Source organism: Anolis sagrei, chromosome 7 (assembly GCF_037176765.1).
Source record: "Anolis sagrei isolate rAnoSag1 chromosome 7, rAnoSag1.mat, whole genome shotgun sequence".
NCBI lineage: Eukaryota > Metazoa > Chordata > Lepidosauria > Squamata > Dactyloidae > Anolis > Anolis sagrei.
The window spans coordinates 25,352,610-25,377,190 of record NC_090027.1 but is presented as its reverse complement, the minus strand read 5'-3'; the positions used below and the strand labels follow the sequence as shown (position 1 = coordinate 25,377,190).

Below are 24,581 nucleotides of genomic sequence, written 5' to 3'. Positions count from 1 at the left end.
GAGGAAAGGAAGAAGAAGGGAGGAAAAAAGGAAATAAGACATGAAGAAACGGAAGAGAATGAAGGCAAGAAAGGCGTACGGCAGGGTTGTATTCTCTCCCCCAACCTTGTATGCAGAAGGAGAGGTAGTGGAGGAGAAAGAAGGCAGGAAGAGAAAAAAGGGAAGAGAAAGAAAGAGAAAGAAAAGGAGAAGGGAAGAGGAAGGAAGGAAGGAAGGAAGGAGAGAAGAAGAAAAGGAAGAGAAGGAAGGAGGAAGAAAAGGAGAAGGGAAGGAAAGAGGAAGGAAGGAGAGAAGAAGAAAAAGAGAAGGGAAGGGAAGAGGAAGGAAGGAGAGAAGAAGAAAAGGAAGAGAAGGAAGGAGGAAGGAGAAGGGAAGAGAAGAGGAAGGAAGGAAGGAGGAAGAAAAGGAGAAGGGAAAGAAGGAACGAAGGAAGGAATGAGAAAAGGAAGAGAAGGAAGGAGGAAGAAAAGGAGAAGGGAAGGGAAGGGAAGAGGAAGGGAAGGAAAGAAGAAAGAAGGAAGGAAGGAGAGAAGAAGAAAAGGAGGAAGGAGGAAGAAAAGGAGAAGGGAAGGAAAGAGGAAGGAAGGAAGTAAGGAGAGAAGAAAAGGAAGAGAAGGAAGGAGGAAGAAAGGGAGAAGGGAAGGGAAGAGGAAAGAAGGAAGGAGAGAAGAAGAGAAGGAAGAGAAGGAAGGAGGAAGAAAAGGAGAAGCGAAGGAAAGAGGAAGGAAGGAAGGAAGGAAGGAAGAAAAAAAGGAAGAGAAGGAAGGAGGAAGAAAAGGAAAAGGAGAAGGGAAGAGGAAGGAAGGAAGGAAGAAGAAAAGGAAGAGAAGGAAGGAGGAAGAAAAGGAGAAGGAAAGGGAAGGGAAGAGGAAGGAAAGAAGGAAGGAGAGAAGAAGAAAAGGAAGAGGAAAAGAGGGAGAGAAAGGCAAGGGAGAAAACTAGAAGGGAGGAGGAGGAGGAGAGGAAGAGAAGGGGAAGGGGGGGGGGGGAAGAGGAAGAGAGCCCTTGCTCCCCCTCCCCCTGCCCCGCCCCCAACCCGCCCGCATTGTCTGTCCAGATGGCCCTTTCCCCATCTGCTGCTTGGCCCCGCCCACTTCTTTGCGGCTCCTCCAATGGGCGCGCGGGGCGGCCAGAGGGGCTCCGGGCGGGGCGCGCCCATTGGCGGAGGGAGGGAGGGAGGGAGGGAGGGAGGGAGGGAGGGAGGGGGAGCCGGGCGGGGTGGTGGTGTCTCTTCCCGGCGCCTGGCCTTGTAGCGGGATCGGGGCCGCCGGAGCCAGGTAGGAGGGGGGGGGGGGCTCTCTTGAGGGACTTTGCACACCTATTGACACCCTTTTCGAGGAGTTGCACCCTGTTGTCTCCTTTTTGGGGGGTTTGGCATCCCTCTTTGACCCCTTTTAGAAGAGTTGCACTCTTCAGAACCCCTTTTTGTGGGGTTTGCACCCCTTTCCGACCCCTTTTGGGGGAGTTTGCACTCCCCACAAAGCTTTTGACCCCTATTGGGAGAGCTGCATCCCTTTTGACCCACTTTTTGGGGTGTTTGCACCCCTTTTTGGGTGGAGTTGACTGAATGGCAGGGTGATTCTATGTCAAATCCTTTTGTTTTGAAGGTTGTGAGCTTCTTTGGGACTCAATGTAGGGAACGCGGCAATAAAGGCTGCACAGAAAACATCCATCGTGGCCAATATTGCAACTGCTTATTATTATTATTATTATTATTATTATTATATGCACGTAACAACACAGCAGATATGCATATGAGGCTCAAGTGTCTGCACCCAATTGTATTATTATTATTATTGTTATTATGAGCCAACATAATGTTCAAATCTCTGATCCGTTCAGCAGTGGAACTCTCTGCCCCGGAGTGTGGTGGAGGCTCCTTCTTTGGAAGCTTTTAAACAGAGGCTGGATGGCCATCTGTCAGGGGTGCTTTGAATGCAATATTCCTGCTTCTTGGCAGGGGGTTGGACTGGATGGCCCATGAGGTCTCTTCCAACTCTTTGATTCAATGATTCTATGATCAGATATAAATATACCTATATTTATAAATTACTAGCCGTCCCCTGCCACACATTGCTGTGGCCCACATGGGGGTTCTGTGTGGGAGGTTTGGCCCAATTCTGTCATTGGTGGGGTTCGGAATGCTCTGTGATTGTAGGTGAACTATAAATCCCAGCAACTACAGCTCCCAAAGGTCAAGATTCTATTTTCCCCAAACTCCACCAGTGTTCACATTTGGGCATATTGAGTATTTGTGTAGAGTTTGGTCCAGATCCATCATTGCTTGAGTCCACAGTGATCTCTGGATGTAGGTGAACTGCAACTCCAAAACCAAAGGACACTGCCCACCAAACCCTTCCAATGAAAAAGATCTTGGAGTCCTCATGGACAAGTTAAACATGAGCCAACAATGTCATGCGGCAGCAAAAAAAAGCCAATGGGATTTTGGCCTGCATCAAGAGGAGCATAGTGTCTAGATCCAGGGAAGTCATGCTACTCCTCTATTCCGCCTTGGTTAGACCACACCTGGAATATTGTGTCCAATTCTGGGCACTACAATTCAAGAGAGATGTTGACAAGGTGGAATGTGTCCAGAGGAGGGCGACTAAAATGATCAAGGATCTGGAGAACAAGCCCCATGAGGAGTGGCTTAAGGAGCTGGGCATGTTTAGCCTGAAGAAGAGAAGGCTGAGAGGAGATATGATGGCCATGTATAAATATGTGAGAGAAAGTCTCAGGGAGGAGGGAGCAAGCTTGTTTTCTGCTTCCCTGGAGACTAGGACACGGAACAATGGCTTCAAACTACAAGAAAAGAGATTCCATCTGAACATGAGGAAGAACTTCCTGACTCTGAGAGCCGTTCAGGAGTGGAACTCTCTGCCCCGGAGTGTGGTGGAGGCTCCTTCTTTGGAGGCTTTTAAACAGAGGCTGGATGGCCATCTGTTGGGGATGCTTTGAATGCAAATTTCCTGCTTCTTGGCAGGGTTGGACTGGATGGCCCATGAGGTCTCTTCCAACTCTATGATTCTATGTTCCTTTTAGAGTTATTCTAGACTACAACAACTATCATCCCCTACCAGATAGATTGTTATTACTGAACTTGGCAGGCCTTTTATAGTCATTGGACTACAACACCCATCATCCTCAGCACTCACTAAGCTTTGGCAGGCTTTGGGCTGCAGCTCCCTTTTCTGGAATGATAGTTGTTGTAGTCCAAAGGTCTCCCTTTGCTCTCAGCTTTCAGATTGTTTTTTGTGGTTTCTTCTTCTTGGCGGTCGAGTTGTGTTAGAGGCGTTCACAGGAAGTGGAAGCGTATGACTTTGTTCCCTATTTGGTAGATTTGGAAGAGAGATACCCATGGTTTCCCTTTTAACACGTTCATCTTGGTGACAGTTTGGCAGTCTCTTTGCATTCTTGGCTCTCTATATATTTAATCCTTCCAGGCATTTCTTTATGGACCTTCCAAGTATCTGCCCAATGGAGAAAACAACACATCTATCTATCTATCTATCTATCTATCTATCTATCTATTTCTCTATCTATCTATCTATCTATCTAAAAATGCTCTATGCATAATGAGTCCCTTAAAAACAAAAGAACCAATGAACGAAATCACATCAAATTTGGCAGCAAAGCATCTCACAACACAAGGAGTGACCATCACTCAAAAATTATAATTTTGTCATTTGGGAGTTGTAGTTGCTGGGATTTATAGTTCACCTACAATCAAAGAGCGTTCTGAACTCCACTAACAATGAAATTGAACCAAACTTGGCATACAGAACTCCCATGACCAACAGAAAATACTGGAAGGATTTGGTGGGCATTGGCCTTGAGTTTGGGAGTTGTAGTTCACCTACATCCAGAGAGCACTATAGACTCAAACAATGATGAATCTGGACCAAACTTTGCATGAATACTTAATCTGCCCAAATGTGAACACTGGTAGAGTTTGGGGGAAATAGACCTCGACATTTGTGAGTTGTAGTTACCAACGACAGAATCGGTGCAAACTTCCCACACTGAACCCCCATGACCAACAGAAAATACTGAAGGCCATCCAGTCCAACTCCCTTCACCAGGGAAAGAAAACGTAATCAAAGTCCTCCTGACAAAGAGCCATCCAGCCACAGATATAGATAGATAGATAGATAGATAGATAGATAGATAGATAGATAGAGAGTTGTAGTTGCTGGGATTTATAGTTCATCTGCAATCAAATAGCATGATAGAATTGAACCAGCCGGGGCGTACAGGAGTCCCATGACCAACAGAAAACACTAGAAGGGTTTGGTGAGCATTGACCTTGAGTTTGGGAGTTTTAGTTCACCTACATCTATTTTCCCCAAACTCCACCAGTGTTCACATCTGGGCATATTGAGTATTCGTGCCAAGTTTGGGCCAGATCCATCATTGTTTGAGTCCACAGTGCTCTCTTGATGTAGGTGAACTACAACTCCAAAACCCAAAGTCAATGCCCACCAAACCCTTCCAGTATTTTGTGTTGGTCGTGGGAGTTCTGTGTGCCAAGTTTCGTTCAATTCCATCGTTGGTGGAGTTCAGAATGCTCTTTGATTGTAGGTGAACTATAAAACCCAGAAACTACAACTCACAAATGACAAAATCAGTTCCCCCCAACACCACCAGTATTCAAATTTCGGCGTATCAGGTATTTGTGCCAAATTTGATCCAATGAATGAAAATACACCTTGCATATCAGATATTTACATTATGAATCACAACAGTAGCAAAATTACAGTTATGAAGTAGCAATGAAAATAATGTTATGGTTGGGGGTCAACACAACATGAGGAACTGTATTAAAGGGTCGTGGCATCAGGAAGGTTGAGAAACACTGATTTAAATAATAATAATAATAATAATAATAATACTTTATTTATACCCTGCCACTATCTCCCCAAGGGACTCGGAGCGGCTTACATGAGGCCAAGCCCAACAACACATCACACCAGAAAAGCAATAACAACAATACAAAGCAATACAAAAGGTTTTCTAGATACATTTTCAGATTTCGATATTAATGCCAAAAATACATCGTATGATTTTGCATAGGATTTGTGCCGCATTAGAACAGTAGAGACAATTATCACTTAAGTAAACGAAAGTTGAATATTGAATAACAAAAAAATAAAATAAGGTGGAAACGCTAAACTAAAATATATTAAAATCTATATAAATAAAAATGTCATGTTGGTTTGTGGGATTAACAGAACTCAGAAACCATTGGACGAATTGACACCAAATTTGGACACAAGACACCTAACCAATGTATGTCCTTCACTCAAAAAATGATTTTGTCTTTTGGGAGTTGTAGTTACTGGGATTTATAGTTCACCTACAATCAAGTAGCATGATGGAATTGAACCAAATGGGGCACACAGGACTCCCATGACCAACAGAAAACACCAGAAGGGTTTGGTGGGCATTGACCTTGAGTTTGGGAGTTGTAGTTCACCTACATCCAGAGAGCACTGTGGACTCAAACAATGATGGTTCTGGATCAAGCCATATGCCCAAATATGAACACAGATAGAGTTTGGGGGGAATAGACCTTGACATTTGGGAGTTGTAGTTACTGGGATTTATAGTTCACCTACAATCAAAGAGCGTTCTGAACCCCACCAACGACAGAATTGGGGCAAACTTCCCACACAGAACCCCCACGACCACAGAAAATACTTAAGGCCATGCAGTCCAACTCCCTTCACCAGGGCAAGAAAACATAATCAAAGCCCTCCCGACAAAGAGCCATCTAGCCATAGATATAGAGAGATATGATTCACACACAGAGAGATATAGTATCATAGATTTGAAAGGGACCTCTAAAGAAGAACAATAATATGTTACATATCCCAGAGTAGGCAAACCAGACAATCTCCACATCAACACTGACAAAGAAACAACAAGAAATACTGTTTACCCCCAAGCATAAAAAATTGCATATATTAGAAATCAACATTTTCTCATTACTTTATTTTCCAGATTTACAGACTGGGCCACAGCAACGCGGGGCAAGGGACGGCTAGTATTATATAATATCATAAGGTGTAAACACTAAACTAAAAAACATTTTAAAACCCTATTTTTCTGAGTATTACAATGGAATCAGATTTATCTGTGCATTGATTCCATAGGTTTGGTTTAGTTGCTCTAACTTATCTATATGGTTGTGAATGCAGTTTGATACTACTTTAACAGCCATGGCTCAATGCTATGGATGAAATCCTGAGAGCTGTAGCTCGGCAAAGAAGGCTAAAGATGGGCCAAAATGCCATACAGTTGCGTTGAGGCACTAACGTGGAATCAAACTGCATTAATTTTGCAGTGCGGATGCAGCTTTTGACTCAAGGAGGGAATGTAAAGGCTGGAGCAGAAGCTTAAATTGCTTGGTTCATTTAGGGGAAAGCAAACATAAATGCAAGAGAGTTGCAAATCTATTCAAGTCTACGGTTGGGCGGGTGCAAAATAGCCAGAGAAGAAAAATCTCAGACAAATCAAGTTTCCGCAAAACAGTAACTTATTTGTTGGTGGAAAGTCACAAAAGGGGCTGCAGAGAACAAAAGTCCAGTTGTTGCTTTCCATCCAAGGAGAAAGAGGGAAGAGGAGGAGGAGAAGAAAACGTTCCTGTTTCCTCCAGACTTTGCAAAACCCCTCCATGCTGCCATGCTGCTCCCTTGTAATTGAATATGTTTGAATGGTTTTTAACTGTGATTTTTTAAAATACTGTTTATATTTAATTCTGTTTTAAAGTTTGCAGTGTGTATATTTGAAATTGTATGGTGATGCTTTTATGTGGAGCCGCTTTGAGTCCCCTTCGGGAGAGAGAGAAAGCAGGGAACTAATAATAATAATAATAATAATAACTTATTGTGTTAGAAGCAAGTTGAGGGTACCGTTAAAATGCATTTTAAAAAACCTGGCATGATGCTAAATGTCCTTTGACCAGAAGCTGGCCATTTGGATTGCCTCTGGTGTCGAGAGAAGGTCCTCAAAACATCAATTATTCAGAATGTAATTCTTGAGGAACATGCAGACCTGGCATGTATAACGGAGACCTGGCTGGACGAGACTGGCGGGGGGGGGGGGGTTAACCTCTCCCAGCTTTGTCCACCAGGTTACTCTGTCGAGACCTGGAGGGCAGGGAGGTGGTGTCGCAATTGTCTATAACCCCCTGACCAGGTGCCCCATCCCACAGTCAACCACGTTCGAATGTGTCAGTCTGAGGGTCAGTGACCGGGACAGGATAGGGATTCTGTTAGTGTACCGACCACACCGCTACACTACAGTCTCCCTACCTGAGCTAGCCAGAGTGGTCTGAGGCCTGGCGTTGGAGTCTCAATGGCTTATTGTGCTGGGAGTCTTCAACATTCATGCCGAGACCACTCTGTCAGGTGCGGCTCAGGACTTCATGGCCGCCATGGCAACCATGGGCCTTTCCCAATTAGTATCTGGTCCCACCCACAGTGCAGGACACACGTTAGATCTGGTTTTCTGTCAGGGATGGGAAGAAGGTGGCGGGGCAGAGGAGCTGACCATCGCTCCGTTGCCAGGGACCGACCACCACCTGATCAAGTTTAGACTTATTGCGCCTTTCCACTTCCGCAGGGGTGGTGGACCCACTAAAATGGTCCGCCCCAGGAGACTGATGGATCCAAATGTATTTCTGACGGCTCTTGGGAATTTTCCCGCCTCTTCAGTAAGTGACCCTGTGGAGGCTCTGGTCTCTCTCTGAGACAGGGAGATGTTCAGGGCTATAGACACGATTGCTCCAGAACGCTCCTTCTCGAGTAACTGAGCTAAACAAGCTCCTTGGTTTACTGAGGAGTTGGCAGCGATGAAGCAAAAGAAGAGGTAGCTAGAGTGCGTGTGGTGCCGGAAGCGGAGCAGATCAGCCCAAGCACATCTGGGTTCATATCTAAGGACCTATGACGCGGCAATAAAGGCTGCACAGAAAACATCCATCGCGGACAATATTGCAACTGCTAATAACCGTCCAGCTGAACTGTTCAGAGTTGTCAGAGGACTATTAAATCCGCCGCAGAGCAAGATCCCTGACAACTCGGCAGATCACTGTGAAGCATTTGCTTGATTCTTTGCGGACAAAGTTGCACTGATCCACTCCGACTTCGATGCCACGTTAACAGCAGTCTCTGAGGATGTAACATGAAGATTTGCTTGACTGGTTTTAATGGATTCATTTCAGTTGGTTCAGCTCGAGGACATGGACAAAATCCTTGGAGAGGCGAGGCTTACCACATGCATCCACTGATTGAGGTTCTGGGTTTTAGCCTGCCACTTTTGGACTCTCACTTGCTGAGGTGTTCCTGCGAGTATTTCTGTAGATTTTAGGAAGCTTGATTTAAGGCGTTGGCATTCTGGCTGGTATCCATACGGAGGATGGGCTGGAGATGTCACTGCCTTGGCCCTTTCATTCTTGGCTGCTACTTCCTGATGGATGTCAGGTGGTGCAATACCCGCCAAACAGTGTAATTTCTCCAGTGGTGTTGGGTGTAGACATCCTGTGATAATGCGGCATGTCGCATTAAGAGCCACATCCACTGTTCTAGCATAATGAGATGTGTTCCACACTGGGCATGCGTACTCAGCAGGAGAATAGCAAAGCGCAAGGGCCGATGCCTTCACTGCGTCTGGTTGTGCCAGTCAGCTTTCGTATGATGTTATTTCTAGCACCCACTTTTTGCTTGATAGTCAAGCAGTGCTTCTTGTAAGTCAGAGCATGCTCAAGAGTGATTCCCAGGTATTTGGGTGTGCTGCAATGCTCCAGTGGGATTCCTTCCCAGGTCATCATCAGAGACTACAATCCAGGAAACCAGCTTGAAACCATCTGGATAAGAATCAAGGGAACCGGGACTCAAAAAGATCTCATTGTGGGTGTCTATTACACACCTCCAAGCCAGGACGAAAAACTCGATGAAGCTTTCTGTCAACAGTTAACTGAACAGGCACAAAGAAGAGATAAAGTAGTCATGGGCAATTTCAGCTATCCCGATATTTGCTGGAAACAAACTCGGCCAAGAGTACAAAGTCCAACAAATTCCTCGCATGCCTTGAAGACAATTTTATGGTCCAGAAGGTAGAAGAGGCAACAAGGGGGTCGGCTACTCTTGATCTCATCCTAACAAATGCAGAGGACCTGATCAATGCAATTGAAGTGGTCAGATCCTTTGGGGCAAGTGACCATGTGCTCCTGCAGTTTACAATATGAAGGAAGGCTGAAACTAAAACAAGTCAAACCTGCATTCTGGACTTTAGGAGAGCTGATTTCCAAAAAATGAAGGAAATACTGAGCAGAATTCCATGGATGTGGGGCAGGACTGTGAAATCTGGAAGCCCCTGGTCACAGACTGGCACATGAGCGGTGGATACGGACTCAGTCGTTCTACCTCGAGGTCCAAGGCAGTTGAGTAGCTCGGCGGCTGTATCCATGACTAGGCAGCTCTTTTGAGGATACACTCTGCTCACCCCACATGGGGAAGGGGCTAGAAAAGGTGCCCTAAACATAGTCTGCCTCTCTTATCCCTGACTGGACTGCTGCGTCCAGTGGACTCACCACCCTGCGGCCATAAAAGAAAAATGAACTTTGCAACATGGAACGTACGGACACAGATGGACAACACTGACAGTGAACGCCCTGAACGCAGAACTGCTATCATTGCAAGGGAGCTGGGACGCTTTAACATCGACATAGCAGCCCTTCAGGAGACCCGGAGAGCAGAAGAGGGACAGCTGAAGGAAGAAGAAGAAGGCTACACCTTCTTTTGGAGGGGACTGCCTGAAGGACGAAGAATACACAGAGTTGGCTTTGCTATCAGAAATGATCTGGTGAAACATCTGACTGATGCACCCAATCTTAAAAACTGTGGCATAGACACAGAGAATTGGGAAACCCTGGCCCTTGAGCTGGAAGTCAGCTGTGACCAGCAGTGCTGTAGAATTTGAAGAGGCATGAACGGAGGTGCAACTGGTGGGGACGAAAGGCAGCACCTTCCTTCTCCATGGTGGCCTTTCAGCTGCGATGTTAGATCACACCCCACTCCCCTCCTGACCTTCAGAAGGAAAGTGAAAACCTGTCTCTGGAGCCAAGCCTTTGGAGATGAACTACAATTTATTTATTACTAGCTTGGGGACCCGGCGTTGCCCGGGTTATTAGAGAAAGTGGGTAATGGCGGTTCTGTATGCCAAGTTTGGTCTTTATTGGTCTTTGGATAATGGCTGCATTATTTTCAGGAAGTGAGTGAAGGTACTTGAAGTCCCATCATCCATGGGCCATCCTCCTACAAACAGCAGCAGGATATAGAGTGGGTCATGGGGGCTCTGTGTGCCAAGTTTGGTCTTTATCAGTCATTAGATGAGGGTGGCAGTGGTGTCAGTAAGTGAGTGAAGGTACTGCAAGTCCCATCATCCAAAGTCCATCCCCTTTCAAACTGCAGCAGGATGTAGAGTGGATCATGGGGGCTCTGTGTGCCAAGTGTGGTCTTGATTGGTCATTAGAAGAGGGTTGCAGCAATCTTCGGAAGGGAGTGGAGGTACTTGAAGTCCGATCATCCATGGTCTGTCCTCCTCCAAACTGCACCAGGACGTAGAGTGGGTCATTGGAGCTCCATGTGCCAAGTGTAGTCTTGATTAGTAATTGGCGAGGGTCTCAGTGGTCTAAGGAAGTGAGCAAAGGTACTGCAAGTCCCATCATCCATCTCCAAAGTTTTCCAAACAACACCAGGACGTAACGTGGGTCATGAGAGGTCTATGTGCCAAGTTTGGTCTTGATCCGTCATTGGATGAGGTTTGCAGAGGTCTCAGAATGTGAGTGAAGGTACTGGAAGTTCCATCATCCATGGTCCACCCTTCTCCAAAACTGCAGCAGGATGTAGAGTGGGTCATGGGGGCTCTGTGTGCCAACTTTGGTCTTGATTGGTCATTAGATGAGTTTTGCAGCAGTCTTGGGTAGTGTAGGTACTTGAAGTCCCATCATCCATGGTCTGTCGTCCTCCAAACTGCTCCAGGATGTAGAGTGGGTCATTGAAGCTCCATGTGCCAAGTTTAGTCTTGATGAGTCATTGGCGAGGGTCTCAGTGGTCTCAGGAAGTGAGTGAAGTGACTGCAAGTCCCATCATCCATTGTTAAATTCTTCCAAACCGCACCAGGATGTAGAGTGGGTCATGCTGGATCTCTGTGTAAATTGTGGTCCTGATCTATCATCGTTGGCAGTTGTAATGGTCTTAGGAAGGGAGTGCAGGTATTGCAAGGCCCATCATCCATGGTGCATCCTCCTTCAAACTGCACCTGGATGTAGAGTGCATCATGGAGACGTGCCAAGTTTGGTATTTATTGGTAATTGGATGAGGGTTGCAGTGGTCTGAAGAATTGAGCAATGGTATTGCAAGTCCCATAACCCACAGTCCATCCCCGGCCAAACCACACCAGGACGTAAAGTGGGTCATGAGAGGTCTATGTGTGAAGTGTGGTCCTGATCAGTCATTGGATAAGGTTAACAGCGGTCTCAGAATGTGAGTGGTGGTACTGCAAGTCCCATCATCCATGGTTCATCCTCCTCCAAACTGCAGTAGGATGTAGAGTGGGTGATGGGGGCTCTGTGTGCCTATTTCGGTCTGTATTGGTAGTGTTCTGACCCAGCCCCCTTTGGCCTTTCCTTTCCTCTCTTTCTCATCTTGGAATCTTGCATTTGAGGCTGGTCAATCAGAGACCATATGCAAATTTCTTTCTGTCATGCCCCGTTTCTGCCATGAACCCTCTTCTCCACCAGGGGCTCCTATTGAAGCTGGCCAATCAGAGACCACATGCAAATAGCACCACAGCAGCAGCCAATCAGAAAGCTGCCACATACACCTTCCGCCCTCCGCACCTCTGTCCTTCCCATACAAACACTCTTCTTTATTATATATACAGATTTATTTTATTTAAAACTTTTATATCCCGATCTTCCCACCTGCATAGAGGGACTCAGACCGGCTATGCAATACAATAATAACTATTAAATATGTGCAGTGATGCTTGGAATGGCCCCGGATTACGATTGTGGATGGCATGATTTTAATCGTGATTATAATGTTTATATATTTTAATGTGTGTTTTAATGTTTAATTTTTAACTTAAATGTATTGCATCAATAGGAGCCTAGTGTCTAGATCTAGGGAAGTAATGCTACCCCTCTATTCTGCCTTTGTTAGACCACACCTGGAATATTGTGTCCAATTCTGGGCACCACAATTGAAGAGAGATATTGACAAGCTGGAATGTGTCCAGAGGAGGGCGACTAAAATGATCAAGGGTCTGGAGAACAAGCCCTATGAGGAGCGGCTTAAAGAGCTGGGCAAGTTTAGCCTGAAGAAGAGAAGGCTGAGAGGAGACATGACAGCCATGTATAAATACGTGAGAGGAAGCCACAGGGAGGAGGGAGCAAGCTTGTTTTCTGCTTCCTTGGAGACTAGGACGCGGAACAATGGCTTCAAACTACAATAAAGGAGATTCCATCTGAAAATGATTAAGAATTTCCTGTGAAAGCCGTTCAGTAGTGGAACTCTCTGCCCCAGAGTGTGGTGGAGGCTCCTTCTTTGGAAGCTTTTAAACAGAGGCTGGATGGCCATCTGTCAGGGGTGATTTGAATGCAATATTCCTGCTTCTTGGCAGAATGGGGTTGGACTGGATGGCCCATGAGGTCTCTTCCAACTCTTTGATTCTATGATTCTATTAATTGTCTGTTGTGTAAAAGCATCAAATAGTCGCCATATGTAAAGCTGCCTTGAGTCCCCTTCAGGGTCGAAAAAGGCAGGATGCAAATAGAGTAAATAAATAAATAGAATTTAAAATCCACTGACAAAATACAGATTCAAATGAAATTGAAAATGGATCCTCCCTTGCATATAAAACAGACCAATGAAAGTTTGATTTTGAGGATATTTTGACTGAATCTGTGGACAGAGACATCAAACTGCATTTGTTCAGCCGTGCGGATACGGCCTCAGATGGGAGGAAACGGGTGCAGTTTCTGCATTGTAGAGTCGGCTAAGAAACAGAGAAGAAAGAGGAAGTAGGTCTTTCTTTTGAAAGCCCTTCTGATGTATTCTTAGTGCTTTGCCTCTGCAAAAACAATGTGCAGCAGATTGAAGCGCTGGTGCTTCCTGTAGCCAGTCTTTTGCAATAATACGCTGTCGATTTGCAAAAAAGGGATGCATAATTTGGTGGGACAGCAGTACTTTGGAAAACTACAACTCCCAGGGCCCCGTAGCATTTCACCGCAGCAGCTAAAAGAGTTACAAAAAAGGAATGTGTAGTTTGACAGTGCAACAGCAAAGACCTTAGGAAAACTACAATTCCCAAGACCCCATATCATTGCCTAGCGGTACCAAATTGCATTCCTTCTCCAGTATAGAGTCTCCCATTGAGTCTTCCATCCTTCCTATGCCGTAATCCGTTGCTAGTGCATTGAAATGGCTTTTTCTTGCTTGATCCGCAGGCCTTTTCCCCCAATGAATGACGTTCCCCAAGGATGGATTACATTGGCGATGCCTCTTTGGTCCCTTGCGGCCAAGACAAGTACATCAACAAGTGAGTCCCACAGAATATTCCCTTCTAATATATTGACATTAATATCTATTATATTATATTATATTTTAATGTATTATATTTTAATGTATATATTATATTATATTATATTATATTATATTATATTATATTATATTATATTATATTATATTATATTATATTATTTAGAGTTTTTATACACCGGTCTTCTCACCTCCAAGGAGGGACTCAGGCCGGCTAACAACATAAGTTCAATACAATAAGAAAAACATTATAAATCATCAATATAAACACATTAAAATACAATTCATACAATTAATACAGGTTACAGCAAAAATCAGTTTGTCTACAAGAATCACAAATTCATCGCCATCCACCAGAAAGGTCAATAGTTATTGACTTAGTCAGCATTCTGCAAATGCAATATCCCAAAGCCATGTTTTTACCAGCTTTCTAACCATCAGGAGGGAAGAGGCAGATCTAATCTCCATCGGGAGGGAGTTCCAAAGCCGAGGGGCCACCACTGAAAAGGCTCTGTCCCTTGTCCCCACCAAACGCAATTGCGAAGGCAGTGGGACCGAGAGCAGGGCCCCTCCAGAAGATCTTAATAACCTTGATGGTTCATAGGGGAGAATCCGTTCGGATTCCGTTCGATTATATCCGTTCGGATATTATATTATATTATATTATATTATGCCAAAGAGTCCAGAAATACTCATTAGGGGAGTCTTCCTTTTGTAGAGATTCCCATTTGCCAAAAAAAAGAGGAGAGAAATACATTATTATATTTATATGTATTGCGATAAATATAAGTGTCATGAATCTAAATAAATATAAGTAATGAATACAGTATAATAAGGAATGAATCTAAATAAATATAAAATAATGGCTATCAAATATTAAAAATAATAAATATCATTAATATAATACATAATAAGTCTAATAAAATAATAATTATAATAATATAATAAATAGAATAGATAATATATATATAACAAATATAATAAATAATGATAATAATAATATAATAAATAATAAATAGAATAGATAATGTATATAACAAATATAATAAATAATGATAATAATACATGATATAAATAAATATATATATATATATATATATTGTCGTGTCAGGAACAACTTGAGAGACTGCAAGTCACTTCTGGTATGAGAGATTTGGCCATCTGCAAGGATGTTGCCCAGGGGACGCCTGGATGATTTGATGCTTTTATCATCCTTGTGGGAGGCTTCTCTCATGTCCTCGCATGAGGAGCTGGAGCTGATAGAGGGAGCTCATCCGCCTCTCCCCAGATTTGAACCTGCAACCTGTCGGTCTTCAGTCCTGCTGGCACAGGGGTTTAACCCACTGCGCCACCAGGGGCTCCGGTGAATAAATATATATAATAAATCATGGTTATAAAATATCAAATAATAAATATCATAAATATAATATATAATAAATATACATAAGTATAAGAACTAATGGATATAATAATATAACAAATATTAAATTATAATACATGATGCATATAAATAAATATAAGAAATTATGGTTATAAAATATCACTGGATGTTCTTTGGTGGTCCATTCCAAATCTAGGATTCTGTTGTTGTTGTTGTTCAACATGGGTTGGGTGGCCATCTGTGGGGAAGGTTTGGATGGTGCCTTCCTTTCTGACAGAAGGCGGGTGGACTAGATGGCCTTTGGGGGTCCCTTTCAACTCTAGGATTCTATTATTATTATATTTATGATATGCATTATGAAATAATGCATATCATAATTATAATGCATAATACAAATGAATATAATATGTAATGGCTATATTAATATAATAGATAATATATATCATATAATACAAATATGATACATAACAAATCTAATTTTTTTTGTCGTGTCAGGAGCGACTTGAGAAACTGCAAGTCGCTTCTGGTGTGAGAGAATTGGCTGTCTGCAAGGATGTTGCCCAGGGGACGCCCGAATGATTTGATGTTTTTATCATCCTTGTGGGAGGCTTCTCTCATGTCCCCATATGAGGAGCTGCAGCTGACAAAGGGAGCTCATCTGCCTCTCCCCGGATTCGAACCTGCGACCTGTTGGTCTTCAGTCCTGCCGGAACAGGGGTTTAACCCACTGCGCCACCGGGGGCTCCACAAATCTAAATAAATATAGCAAATAATGGTTGTAAAATATAATAAATCATAAACACTGGTTATTAAATATAATAAATATAATGAATAAATACCTTAAATATAATGCAGAATAAATATAATAATGGTTATAAAATATCACAAATATAATAAATGAATAAATATATTAATATATTTATGATTTTAATATATTAATAAATATATTAAAAATCATAAATATATTTTTAAAAATCTACCCCTGGGCTTGGTGTTGCAAGTGAAATGAAGGCTCATTGAAGCCCCTTCTGACTTCCTTCCTTCCTCCCTTCCAGGAATGAGTTGCTGTTGCACTTGAAGACATACAACTTGTACTACGAAGGGCAGAATTTGCAGCTGCGGCATCGAGAGGTAAAGTCCTGAGGAAGTTCCCATTGATCCTGTGGCCAGGATACATTTCTCTGCCCTTCAAAGCCTTTCTGGGTAATAGTTCAAACAGCGAAAAGGCTGGACGGAAGGGGACGAAGGGAACTCTCTGATTAATGGTAGAGTCCAATAGGGTTTCCTTCTCTGCAGGTTTTCAAGGTGGGGCTGGAAAGCCATCTGCCAGGAGGGCTTGAATGGTGCCTTACTCTATGTCAGAAACAAGGCGGTTGAAATGGATGGCCTTTTGCAGGGAGCGAAATGGGGGTGAATTTGAGGGTCCCTTCCAACTCTATTTGATGGCCTTTGAGGGTCCCTTCCAACTCTACGGTACTATGAAGGTTTCTAAGATGTGGATGGATGGATGGATGGCTGCATGTCAGCAGGGTTTGGATTATCGCTATGGAACAACTTTTGAAACATGTTCTGCTCCTACCTTGAAAGTGTTATTTTCTGTTTATTTGTGCGGTCCTAACTTTGAAAGGAGTTGTTCCACTCCAGAAACGTTGTTGTTTTTGTGGTTGAGACTCGATGGTGAGATATTCATTGGAAAACTAGAGCAAAATGTTCTGAGGAAGAGAAGAAGGTGTCTTGTGTCCAAATTTGGTGTCAATTCCCCCAGTGGTTTTTGAGTTATGTTAATCCCACAAACGAACATTACATTTTTATTTATATAGATATGCTGCAGGATAATGTCCCTCACGCAAAGACAAAATTTGTGCAGTTTTGTTAACTTTTCCCATGTTTGATAGTACCAATTAGACATTATTATTTATTATTATTATTATTATTATTATTATTATTAACTTTATTTGTACCCCGCTAGCATCTCCCAAAGGACTCGATGCGGCTTACAAAGGCCAAGGCCTCAAAACATAGCATAACAATACACAACCTAAAGCAAATCAAAAACAGTTAAAGCAATATTAAAACAATAAGTAATAAAACAATACACCAAGATACAATAAAATTGGGCTGGGCCAGAGTAATGGGTACAGATTAAAAGATGTGACAGGTGATATGAAGGATTATAGGGTAAGTGCCATGTGCCAGCAATCTTAATTTCTACTAAAGTGCTTCTGGGACATGTTGTTGGAGATTTCCTATTCTGGGAAGGCACATCGGAACAGCCAGGTCTTCAAGTTCTTCCTAAAGACTGCCAATGTAGGGGCCTGTCTAAGATCTTTGGGGAGGGTGTTCCAGAGTCGGGGGGCCACCACAGAAAAGGCCCTGTCTCGCGTCCCCACCAGACGTGCCTGCGACGTATTGGCCTTTGTCACCAAGGAACAGAAATTCTCCTTGATTGATTGGCAACCTTTAAGTCAATACTTAAAAGTTAAGAAAAACATGGTATTATAATTAATAAACCTTGAATAGACGACGTTGTTAATGTAATAAGAGTACTGAATACTAGTACCAGCCTGTAATACCTCGCAATTTATTGGGGAAGTCCATTTGTTCTATATGTAATCCCCACCACACTTTCCCTATTAGTTCTCACCACACCCACTACCCCCCCTTTCCCCCCCACCCCCTCCCATATACCCTGAAAGTGATGTTTTTTCGCTATTTGTGATAGTTGAGCGCGATACAAGTGAACTAGGGTACAGGGAGCCCTTAGTGTATCCACATTTGTATTTGTACGAGTACCTTTATATGTAATTGTACGTGGTCTTGGTCTTTGTATTCTGTGAAATCACCGATGTCTGTATATAAATGGAAAATCTACAATAAAAATACATTTTAAAAAAACCAAGGAATAGAAATTATGTTGTGTGCCTTTGCATGGAGCAGAATGCGGATGGACTAGATGGCCTTTGGGAGCTCCCTTCCAACTCTAGGATTCTATTGTTCTATTGTTGTTGTTGTTGTTGTTATTAAGCAGAGGCTGGATGGCCCTCTAGTGGGAGGGCTTGGGTTGTGTACCTTTGCAGGGAGTGGGGCTGGATGGCTTCTGGGGGCCCCTTCCAAGTCCAAGATTCTGCGAAGACTTTATAGCCAAGGCTAGGTGGCTGCTTGGGCTGGGCTGGATGACCTTTGAGTGGTGGGACCCTTCCAACATGTGCTTCCTTTGCCTTGCTGCAGGAGGAAGGGGAGCTGCTCGTGGAGGGCCTGCTGAACGTGTGCTGGGGGCTGCGCCGCCCCATCCGCCTTCAGATGCAGGACGACCACCAGCGCCTGCGCCCACCGCCCTCCTCCTCCTCCTGGCACTCCGGCTGCAACCTGGGCCCACGCGGGTAAGCATTTGGGGAAGCCAGGGGGAAGGTTCAGCAGTGGAACTCTCTGCCCCGGAGTGTGGCAGAGGCTCCTTCTTTGGAAGCTTTTAAACAGAGGCTGGATGGCCATCTGTCAGGGGTGATTTAAATGCAATATTCCTGCTTCTTGGCAGGGGGTTGAACTGGATGGCCCATGAGGTCTCTTCCAACTCTTTGATTCTATGATTCTATTATTCTAGGTTGCACGTTGCATATCACACGCCTTTGGGGAAGGCTGGGTGGCAGGTTGCACATGGCGAAGGCCATTGGCGCATTGGGCCTGCTTTGGGTTTGAGTTTACTCCGAACTTTAAGGGAGGTGTCCAGTGTGCTGCAGGGGGAAAAATGTGACCATAATAATAATGCCCCCCCCCCATTTTATTTTTACTTGCAAGGCCATCTCTTTAGGGCAGGTCCACCCTCCAGGTGTTTTGGATTTCAGTGCCCACAATTCCCAAAATAATAATAATAATAATAATAATAATAATAATGCAATAATAACATGTAATAATAAAATGAAATCATCATCATCATTATAATTCTTATAATTCTATTATTTTTATGTTATATTATTATTATATTACTACTAGAGTACTATATAATTTATTATATAGATTATAAAATAATAATCTATATAAATAAAAATGTCATGTTCGTTTGTGGAATTAAAATAACTCAAAAACCACTGGACGAATTAACACCAAATTTGGACACAATGCACCTATCAGGCCAACGAGTAACCATCACTCATAAAAACACTGAAAAACACAACAGAAGAGACTTAAACAGCCAAAAAAAACCCACCAAAAATAAAATAATAATCTATATAAATAAAAATATGATGTTCGTTTGTGGGATTAACATAAGTCAAAAACCACTGGACGAATTAACACCAAATTTGGACACAATGCACCTATCAGGCCAACGAGTGACCATCACTCATGAAAACACTGAAAAACACAGCGGAAGAGACTTAAAAAGCCAAAAAATAAAAAAATACATTACAATGCATGTGCAAAACCACATATATACACACATACATACATACACACACAAAACACGTATGCACAGACTGGGCCACAGCAATGCGTGGCAGGGGATGGCTAGTATAATAAATAAAATAGTACTCTAGTAGTAATATTATAATAATATAACAAAATAATAATAGAATTATAAGAATAATGATGATGATAATATAATACCAGCTGTTAGGAATTCTGGGAGTTATTTATTTATTTATTTACAGTATTTATATTTCGTCTTTCTCACCCCGAAGGGGACTCAGGGTGGATCATAATGTACACATACACGGCAAACATTGAATGCCATTTTCTAAACATGCAGACAAACAGACAGATAGAGGTATTTTTTGCCTTTTCACTTTGGTACCTGGAGGTTATACTTGATTCTGGCCACAGGGGGAGCTATCGCTGCATCAGCTATGACGCCGAGCCATTAGATCATATTCCCTTCTTGGTCTTTGACCACTGGCATTTTTATGGTATCCTAAAATACCTCCCCACTTTAATTTTTCTACTCACAGCTCAGCTGTTTTTGAACTGCTTAGGTAGACAGTGAGCTAAGCTTAACAGTCAGGTGCTCGATTGGACTTGGGCTTCAGACCTGTCATCTTCCAGTCGGCAGTGATGTATTGCAGCTGGTGATTAGGTGGTGATTAACTAACTGTGCTACAAGCCAGCCCATGAAGTCCAAAAACACCTGGTGGAAGGGCCAAAGTCTGCCCGTGCCTGCCTTAGGGGTATATTTATTTATTATATTTATTACATGGCAGTTGAAGTGGTATCAAACCGCATTGACTCTACAGTGTAGATCCACTTTCCTTCCACTTCTCAAATACAAAAAACAATATGGGGATATGTGTTTGCAGCCTGCAACTTCTCAACTCCCTCAGTCTCTTTTAGAATAAGGATAGGTTACTAAGGATATATATAGATCCTAGTGGGCACGTCAGGCCTGTGTAAGCTTCCATCTAATGATCTCAGGTTGCGAGATAATTGAGAGTTGTTGTCGAAGGCTTTCCTGGCCAGAATCACTGGGTTGCTGTCGGGTTTTCAGGCTGTATGGCCACGTTGCAGCAGCATTCATACACTCCACTTGCTCGACTCACATGAGATCCTATGAAAATGTCATTAGCCACAGATGCAGGCGAAACGTCAGGAGACAATGCTGCTGGAATACATTGGACATACAGCCCGGGAAACCCACAGCAACCCCCATTAAGCGTTTTCCCAGCAGAAACTATGATCATTTTGCTCTGAAATCCTTCTATTTTGGTCTCTTAGGTCCGTCATAAAGCCCTCAACTTTGCCAGACATCCAGGTGACGGAGGCTGAACCCTCTTTGGACGGCGATGGAGTCGATGTCGGACCCGGTGAGGAGGAGGGGGAGCGAGAAACGTCGCATCAGCTCCAGCTTTCAGTCTGAACTTTAACAATATCTCTCTCCAAGGAAGTATTAAGCCGGTGGCATTCAGCACTAATGATACCTCCTATAGAAGGAATGCATCCTGGTGCCATTTGAACTGCCATGGCTCAATGGGATGGCACCCTGGGTGTTGTAGGTTTGCAAGGTCTATATAGCTGTCTTGTGCAAACTGCAAGTGGTCTCCCTTTGCATCTCCTGTGGCTCCATTTGCTTTATTTTTTACTCCCTAAAACAGCAAACCTATTTATTAAGGGCTGCAAAGAGGGATGAATGTAGGATGCACGGGCTAATCCCACACACACATACGCACACACACATACACACACACACACACACATATATAGGGGAATTCAAGGAGCCCATTAAAAATGGAGGGGATTTCATTCCGGACCCCTTGCAAACTTCCTTTTGAGTCTCTTTTAAGAGAGAAAAAGAGGCATATATAATAATAATAATAGTAACAATAACAATAATAATAATAATAATAATCTAGAGTCTCATTCTCTGGCAGTTTTTCTGCAGAGGCTGTATGGCCATCTGTTAGGACATCTTTGAATGTCTTCTTGCCAAGATTATATAAGAGCCCTTGAGGACTCTTCCAACTCTAGGATTCTGTATTATTATTATTATTATTATTATTATTATTATTATTAAACAGAGGTGGACTGCTATATGTTGGAAAGGCTTAAAGGGTGCCTTCTTTCCTGACAGAAGGGGTGGACTAGATGGTCTTTGGAGGACACCTCCCTACTCTATTATTGTTATTATTAAAGAGGGACTGGGTGGCCATCTGTTGGAAGGGCTTTGATGGTGCCTCCTTGCCTGCCAGAAAGGGATTGGACTGGATGTCCTTTGAGGGTTCGTTCCAACTCTAGGAGTCTTATTATTATTATTATTATTATTATTGATTGTGCCTTCCTGCCTGGCAGAAGGGGGGTGGACTGGGTGGTCCTATTATCATTATCATTATTATTAAAGAGGGGCTGGGTGGCAATCTGTTGAGAGGACTTTGATGGTGTCTTCCTGCCTTACAGAAGGTGGGTGGATTGGGTGGCTCTTGGGGCCCCTTCCAACTCTAGAGGTCTAATAGTAACAACAACAACAATAAATTAGCAAGTTAGTTAGTTCAGCGATCCCTCGTTGACCAAATAAGATTATCTTCCAAGTTCAATGTACTGGCGGTGGGTATGTAGCTGACCGTGGAGCCCTATTCTTGACCCACATGTTCTCCCACAGTAAGGACATTGGTTTCCAGACAGAAGGCGGTCCCGGTCAGGATTTGCTTGATGTGCCTTCCTCTTGGCACATTTGTGGCACACTGTGGCACATTTGTCTAGGCCAGTGATGGACATGCTTTTGCGGTTGGTGTGTCAAAATTCGCCAAAAACCTCAGCATAACTTGGGTGGGGTGTCAACTTCGAGAACCCCCCCCCCCTAATTTTGCAATATTTATAGTTTAAATAAGAAAAATGTATAATCAATGCTGAGTTAAAGAGTGAAGAATGCTCAAATGTGCAGATGTTAAATTTGTAGAGCCTTTTACAAATTTGAGGATGGAATTAGTTTGGCTCTTATAAGGTGTACTTCTCTGTGTCTGCGTGTCATCAAAAATAGCCATGCGTGTCAGTGTTGACACGAGTGTCATAGGTTCACCATCACGGGTCTAGGCCAAACTCCATACTGATGTCAGTGCTGAAGATTCTGACTGGGTTGGATTTCTGTTTCTGATTTTCCATAAAGCTTTAGATCATCCATGTACAGCAAGTAAGAATTTTTTGGTGAATTTCTTGTTGTTGGTTGCCCAGATTTATTTTCTATAGAATTACTGACAGTGGGATCATTGCAATGATGAACAGCAGTGGTGACAGTGAGTCACCCTGGGAAATCCCACTCTTGATGTTAACAGTTCCATAGCTTTCGTTGCCCATTGTTTCATTGAATTTTCGGTTAACTTTCTAATATTTTCACAAACCCCAATGACATCTAGACATTTGATAATCCAACAATGTGGCAATGAGTCAAATGCTTTTTTGTAATCAATCCTAGTTTTATAGAGCTTTGTTTTGCAGCTTTTGCAATTCTCCAGTATCATTTTGTCAATTAGAAGCTGATCTTTCGTGCCCCTACTTCTGCTTTTGTTGCCTTTTTGTTCTATTGTCAAGATGTTCTTTTCCTCCAAGTAATCCTGGATTTGATCAGCTATTATGCCTGTCAGCATTTTGAATATTGTAGGCAGGCATGTTATTAGCCTGTAGTTTCCCTTTTGCTGGATCGTTCTGTATCAAATATGTCTTCCCAGTTCTCCATTTGCTGATGTTTCTTATTGAATTGTTCAGCCATTTTTGAGTGCAGGCTAATCAGATATTTAAGCCAAAATCCGTGCAGTTGATCATTGTCAGGTGATGTCCAGTTCTTGACTTCTTTCACTCTTTCAGTGATAATTTCTGTTGTTATTTCCAAGGTTTTCAATTATTATTATTATTATTATTAGTAGTAGTAGTAGTAGTAGTAGTAGTGGTGGTAGTGGTAAACAGAGGTGGATGGCCATCTGTTTGGAAGTCTTGGATGGTATCTTCCTGTATGGCCAAAGGGGGTTGGACTAGATGGCCCTTGGGGTTTCTTCCACCTCTAAAATTCTATTATTATTGTTCTTTTGCTGTTGTTGTTGATGATGGTACCTTCCTGCCTGGCAGAGGTGGGTGGACTGGCTGTCCTTTGAAGGACTCCTTCTGTCTCTATGATTCTGTGATTGTTGTTGTTGTTGTTTACAGACGAGCAGGAGCGCCAGCCCCAGCCAGAGGAGGCCCCGCAGCTAATGCGCACTCGGAGCGATGTGGGTGTGCGCCGCAGGGGGAACCTCCGCACACCCAGCGAGCAGCGCCGCATCAGGCGCCACCGCTTCTCCATCAACGGCCATTTCTACAACCACAAAGTGAGCCCTTTGGCCCTTTTCCCCCTTCTTTTCCGTCCCTTGCAATGGTTGACAATAGCTCCAAACCTATAAAGAAAGAACTACCTTGTTGATTCGCAACTAATGCTCACCTTTTTTTGGGGCTCAATGACCTCCCTGAAAGGAGGCTGTGCATTGCATTCGCATCATACGATGATCATCGTAATGTGGGACTAAAGCCAAAGGGGAAGCTGCACCAGGAGCTCCTCTTTGAGGGACGCCATCTCTCCTTTCATGGCCCTGGCTCAATGCTATGCAATCCTGGGATTTGTAGTTTAGGAATCCTAAGCAGGCAGAAATCTGTGATTACAAAAAACACACCTTCTGCTGCTGCATATTAAATTCAGCACCAAATACTTTTTTTTGGTTTCAGGGTTTTGTAAACGGAGGTGTGCATTAGATTCAGTGGTGCATTAGACTTGAGTTCAATACCCTATATAGATCTAATACTAACTCTGGGTGGATATAAGATTGCATGCATCTGAATGGTTTTAATGGTACAGAAGGATATATATATATCCTTTTGTACCATTAAATGCGATGTGTGTGCGACACACACACACACACACACACAAAATTAGGATTTCTTGCTGGCTTCCTTGGATCCTTGTTTTGGGAGAACAAAGTGGGAATAAAGATAAATCAACTCGAACCAATGAAGATGTGCCAATTCTGTCTCTCGGCTACATTTCCACTTTCTGCTCTCCTTATTTACAGAGTTGTGCATCTACAGGGTAGAATTAATGCAGTTTGGAAACCTCTTGTAATAAATAGTACGGCACCCTGGGAGTTGTAGTTTTGCAG

At 43.2% G+C, this 24,581-nt stretch overlaps 1 protein-coding gene across 1 annotated transcript in view; it reads left to right on the top strand.

Annotated features, from left to right (window-relative positions):
• Positions 1-1,198: 1,198 nt before the first annotated feature.
• RASSF2 (Ras association domain family member 2) overlaps positions 1,199-24,581 on the top strand; it is a 35,565-nt gene continuing 12,182 nt past the window's right edge. The window contains exons 1-6 of the mRNA XM_060787468.2: positions 1,199-1,277; positions 13,514-13,605; positions 16,041-16,116; positions 18,214-18,365; positions 20,686-20,774; positions 23,599-23,759. Coding sequence (XP_060643451.1) covers positions 13,547-13,605; positions 16,041-16,116; positions 18,214-18,365; positions 20,686-20,774; positions 23,599-23,759 — 537 coding nt within the window. The 5' untranslated portion in view covers positions 1,199-1,277; positions 13,514-13,546. The remainder of the gene's footprint in view (positions 1,278-13,513; positions 13,606-16,040; positions 16,117-18,213; positions 18,366-20,685; positions 20,775-23,598; positions 23,760-24,581) is intronic.